This window comes from Nerophis lumbriciformis, linkage group LG36 (genome assembly GCF_033978685.3).
Source record: "Nerophis lumbriciformis linkage group LG36, RoL_Nlum_v2.1, whole genome shotgun sequence".
NCBI lineage: Eukaryota > Metazoa > Chordata > Actinopteri > Syngnathiformes > Syngnathidae > Nerophis > Nerophis lumbriciformis.
Window position 1 is genome coordinate 18,166,501 of NC_084583.2, and position 6,000 is coordinate 18,172,500.

General features: G+C 40.9%; 1 protein-coding gene across 2 annotated transcripts in view; it reads right to left on the bottom strand.

Annotated features, from left to right (window-relative positions):
- Window positions 1–6,000, bottom strand: part of fhl1a (four and a half LIM domains 1a) — a 41,895-nt gene that overhangs the window by 7,195 nt on the left and 28,700 nt on the right. For both annotated transcript variants that reach the window (XM_061930550.2, XM_061930549.2), the window contains exons 2-3: window positions 3,935–4,116; window positions 1,684–1,861 (exon numbers count right to left, since the gene is read on the bottom strand). In XM_061930550.2, coding sequence (XP_061786534.1) covers window positions 1,684–1,861; window positions 3,935–4,090 — 334 coding nt within the window. In that variant the 5' untranslated portion in view covers window positions 4,091–4,116. The remainder of the gene's footprint in view (window positions 1–1,683; window positions 1,862–3,934; window positions 4,117–6,000) is intronic.

Below are 6,000 nucleotides of genomic sequence, written 5' to 3' on the forward strand. Positions count from 1 at the left end.
GGTGCTTCCAGCAGGACCCAGAGCCAAGTAGTGGTTCAAGAAGAAGCACATGAGGATCCTGGAGTTGACCAACTATTCCCAGATATTAACCCTATAGAGATTGTTGAAACCGCAGGTCTGGGAGCACTCGTGCAGCCCCAGACCTGGCTATCTTTCCTCCTCTGTGCTATTTAGACAATATTACCTGTGCATTGAATTCTTGATCCATACTGATGTACACTGACTACTCTAAAGTAGATTTTTCACTAGTGTTGTGCAAATATAGGCGGTCCCTACAGGAAGTTGTGATGGCACCAACACATACTTTGTCCCTACAGGAAGTTGTGATGGCACCAACACATACTTTGTCCCTGTTTTGGCCCATCATCATTTTCTCCAATCACATTTATCTCTGAGCACACTCAAATGTTTGTTCCTTGTGTAGAAGAGCAAGGTGGAACAGTACATCAACTCCTCCTTAAACGGTACAATTGTCCTTTTCCCCGAATAACATTGACTTCATAGTTGACATATATTTGTGTATTTATTTCACCCTCATGTGTCCAAGGTAAAGAAATTAGGAACATGTTGTCATTTGCTATGCCGACCTAACAAATAGTTGTATTTACATGTTAAAGATGTTGAAGTGTGATGATATTGTCAGTCTTTCATTTACTAACAAAAATCGCCGCTATAGAGCGCTCTCAATGTTCAAAAATACTTTTAACGTGTGTGTGTGTGTGTGTGTATATATATATATATATATATATATATATATATATATATAATTAGGGTTGTCTGATAATGACTTTTTGCCGATATCCGATATTCCCCAACTCTTTAATTACCGATACCGATATCAACCGATATATACAGTCGTGGAATTAACACATTACTATGCCTATTTTGGACAACCAGGTATGGTGAAGATAAGGTCCTTTTTAAAAAAATTAATAAAATAAGATTAAAAAAATTAAAAACATTTTCTTGAATAACAAAGACAGTAAAACAATATAAAAACAGTTACGTAGAAACTAGTAATTAATGAAAATGAGTCAAATTAAGTGTTAAAGGTTATAGTGGAGCAGCAGCACACACAATCATGTGTGCTTACGGACTGTATCCCTTGCAGACTGTATTGATATATAATGATATATAATGTAGGAACCTACCAGAATATTAATAACAGAAAGAAACAACCCTTTTGTGTGAATGAGTGTAAATGGGGGAGGGAGGTTTTTTGGGTTGGTGCACTAATTGTAAGTGTATCTTGTGTTTTTTATGTTGATTTAATAAAAAAATAAAAAACGATACCGATAATTTCCAATATTACATTTATTTAAAGCATTTATCGGCCATCTCTAATCTATATATATGTATATATATATATATGTGTGTGTATATATATAATATATATATGTGTGTGTGTGTGTGTATATATATATAGGTGTGTGTATATATATATATATATGTATATATATATATATATATACACACACACACATATATATATATATGTCTATGTGTGTGTGTGTGTGTATATATATATATGTGTGTGTGTGTGTGTGTGTGTGTGTGTTATTGAAAAAGAATACGCTACCTTTTCCACAACTTTCTGTAAAAGCTGCTGTAAAATGATAACTATTGAAGTCCTGCAGGGCTAATATGTTTTATTTACTGCTCTTCAATCCCCTGTAGACCCACCTGGCATGACCACCTTGTAGCATCCCTGGCAGCGGTTGCCGTCGGTTACCGAGCTGCACTTGCCACACATGATCTTGCCGTCGTCCCTGGCACTGAACTGCTCGCTGGCCAGCGGCTTGTAGCACTTGGCACAGTTGAAGCAGCCCTCGTGCCAGTGGCGGTTCTTGTGGTGCAGCTCCTGCATGGAGAGGAGGAAAGGTCAGCCAAGGCTCCAGAAAGGTCACACTTGAAGACTGTGCCAAGCAGAAGGCGCGAGGTGTCGGTTTGTTGGCAGCTTGTTATTCAGCTGCAGCAACATTACATTATGTGATAAACATCTTCAGCATTATTATTAGTACGCTCCACATCCCTGGACACCTTGTGTTTTGTCACCATTACCATTGATGTTGCTTTTCAATGTACAGAAGGTGTGTATGAGCCAAATCATTAGTATGCTCCTCATCCCTGGACACCTTGTGTTTTGTCACCATTACCATGATGCTGCTTTTACAGGTAAAAGCCAGTAAATTAGAATATTTTGAAAAACTTGATTTATTTCAGTAATTGCATTCAAAAGGTGTAACTTGTACATTATATTTATTCATTGCACACAGACTGATGCATTCAAATGTTTATTTCATTTAATTTTGATGATTTGAAGTGGCAACAAATGAAAATCCAAAATTCCGTGTGTCACAAAATTAGAATATTACTTAAGGCTAATACAAAAAAGGGATTTTTAGAAATGTTGGCCAACTGAAAAGTATGAAAATGAAAAATATGAGCATGTACAATACTCAATACTTGGTTGGAGCTCCTTTTGCCTCAATTACTGCGTTAATGCGGCGTGGCATGGAGTCGATGAGTTTCTGGCACTGCTCAGGTGTTATGAGAGCCCAGGTTGCTCTGATAGTGGCCTTCAACTCTTCTGCGTTTTTGGGTCTGGCATTCTGCATCTTCCTTTTCACAATACCCCACAGATTTTCTATGGGGCTAAGGTCAGGGGAGTTGGCGGGCCAATTTAGAACAGAAATACCATGGTCCGTAAACCAGGCACGGGTAGATTTTGCGCTGTGTGCAGGCGCCAAGTCCTGTTGGAACTTGAAATCTCCATCTCCATAGAGCAGGTCAGCAGCAGGAAGCATGAAGTGCTCTAAAACTTGCTGGTAGATGGCTGCGTTGACCCTGGATCTCAGGAAACAGAGTGGACCGACACCAGCAGATGACATGGCACCCCAAACCATCACTGATGGTGGAAACTTTACACTAGACTTCAGGCAACGTGGATCCTGAGCCTCTCCTGTCTTCCTCCAGACTCTGGGACCTCGATTTTCAAAGGAAATGCAAACCAAACCAACCCAAACCGGGTGCCATGTCATCTGCTTGTGTCGGTCCACTCTGTTTCCTGAGATCCAGGGTCAACGCAGCCGTCTACCAGCAAGTTTTAGAGCACTTCATGCTTCCTGCTGTTGACCTGCTCTATGGATATGGAGATTTCAAGTTCCAACAGGACTTGGCGCCTGCACACAGCGCAAAATCTACCCGTGCCTGGTTTACGGACCATGGTATTTCTGTTTTAAATTGGCCCGCCAACTCCCCTGACCTTAGCCCCATAGAAAATCTGTGGGGTATTATGAAAAGGAAGATGCAGAATGCCAGACCCAAAAACGCAGAAGAGTTGAAGGCCACTATCAGAGCAACCTGGGCTCTCATAACACCTGAGCAGTGCCAGAAACTCATCGACTCCAAGCCACGCCGCATTAACGCAGTAATTGAGGCAAAAGGAGCTCCAACCAAGTATTGAGTATTGTACATGCTCATATTTTTCATTTTCATACTTTTCAGTTGGCCAACATTTCTAAAAATCCCTTTTTTGTATTAGCCTTAAGTAATATTCTAATTTTGTGACACACGGAATTTTGGATTTTCATTTGTTGCCACTTCAAATCATCAAAATTAAATGAAATAAACATTTGAATGCATCAGTCTGTGTGCAATGAATAAATATAATGTACAAGTTACACCTTTTGAATGCAATTACTGAAATAAATCAAGTTTTTTCAAAATATTCTAATTTACTGGCTTTTACCTGTAAGTGCAGAGAAGGTGTGTATGAGCCAAATCATTAGTACGCTCCACATCCCTGGACACCTTGTGTTTTGTCACCATTACCATTGATGCTGCTTTGAAGTGCACAGAAGGTGTGTATGAGCCAAATCATAGCAGCCATTCTGGCAGCCACCAATAAATGATGTGTGGGGAAACTTGTCACCTTGGAGTCTGCACCGATGGGTTTCCTGCACTCGGAGCAGGTGTTGGCGCAGACTTTGTCAAAGCACTTGGTGCACACGTGCTTGTCGTCCTTCTTCACGTACTTCTTCCCGTGAAGGTTGTCACGGCAGTAGAAGCAGTCGAAGCGCTCCGTCATGGTGGATGTGGCGTAGCTCCTGGGACCTGACGTAGACCACAGTTAGCACTTTGTGCTGAGTCAGCAACATTTCACTCTGGAGTTCACTACTGCAGATTGTCTTATTTCTCTTTGACTTTAGGGCCGTGTTGGGCTAAAAGAATTTGGTGAAGGGTCGAAAGCTGACTGCATGTGTATAGTTGACACACACTTGTAAAGAACATCATGTCATGTCTTACCAATCATTTCTACAACTCTTATTTTTTGTGATTGGAGCACATACTTGTTGGTCACAAAAAACATTGAAGTTTTCTTCTTTTTTGAACTTATTATGGGTCTACTTAAAATGTGAGCAAATGTGCTGGGTCAAAAGTATACATACAGCAACATACATGACCAATTTTGGTGATGTAGAAAAGTTACAATCAAATCAAAGTAGCTTCATGGCCTCTTAACTTCATGTGAGTGATTATGATTGTTGACTTCTCTGAGCACATTTAAATAGGGCTCATGTCATGCAGTCATTAGACTCGCTTACAAACGCCACAATGGGAAAGTCAAAGGAACTCAGCACAGATCTGAAGAAAACAAATCATTGACTTGAACAAGTCAGGAAAGTCACTTGGAGACATTTCAAAGCAGCTTAAGGTCCCAAGAGCAACTGCAGACAATTGTTCCTAAGTATAAAGTGCATGGCACAGTTTTGTCACTGCCACGATCAGGAAGAAAATGCCTGCTATCACCTGCTGCTGAGAGAAAATTGGTCAGGATGATCAAGAGTCAAGCGAGAACCAGCAAAAAGCAGGTCTGCAATGAATTGGAACACATGGACAAAGATACGACCTTCTGGAGGAAAGTTCTGTAGTCAGATGAAACAAAAATGGAGCTGTTTGGCCACAATACCCAGCAATATACAGGTAAAAGCCAGTAAATTAGAATATTTTGAAAAACTTGATTTATTTCAGTAATTGCATTCAAAAGGTGTAACTTGTGCATTATATTTATTCATTGCACACAGACTGATGCATTCAAATGTTTATTTCATTTAATTTTGATGATTTGAAGTGGCAACAAATGAAAATCCAAAATTCCGTGTGTCACAAAATTAGAATATTACTTAAGGCTAATACAAAAAAGAGATTTTTAGAAATGTTGGCCAACTGAAAAGTATGAAAATGAAAAATATGAGCATGTACAATACTCAATACTTGGTTGGAGCTCCTTTTACCTCAATTACTGCGTTAATGCGGCGTGGCATGGAGTCGATGAGTTTCTGGCACTGCTCAGGTGTTATGAGAGCCCAGGTTGCTCTGATAGTGGCCTTCAACTCTTCTGCGTTTTTGGGTCTGGCATTCTGCATCTTCCTTTTCACAATACCCCACAGATTTTCTATGGGGCTAAGGTCAGGGGAGTTGGCGGGCCAATTTAGAACAGAAATACCATGGTCCGTAAACCAGGCACGGGTAGATTTTGCGCTGTGTGCAGGCGCCAAGTCCTGTTGGAACTTGAAATCTCCATCTCCATAGAGCAGGTCAGCAGCAGGAAGCATGAAGTGCTCTAAAACTTGCTGGTAGACGGCTGCGTTGACCCTGGATCTCAGGAAACAGAGTGGACCGACACCAGCAGATGACATGGCACCCCAAACCATCACTGATGGTGGAAACTTTACACTAGACTTCAGGCAACGTGGATCCTGTGCCTCTCCTGTCTTCCTCCAGACTCTGGGACCTCGATTTCCAAAGGAAATGCAAAATTTGCTTTCGTCAGAAAACATGACTTTGGACCACTCAGCAGCAGTCCAGCTCTTTTTTTCCTTAGCCCAGGTGAGACGCTTTTCGCGCTGTTTCTTGGTCAACAGTGGCTTGACACGAGGTATGCGGCAGTTGAAACCCATGTCTTTCAAGCGTCTCTTGGTGGTGGATCTTGAAGCA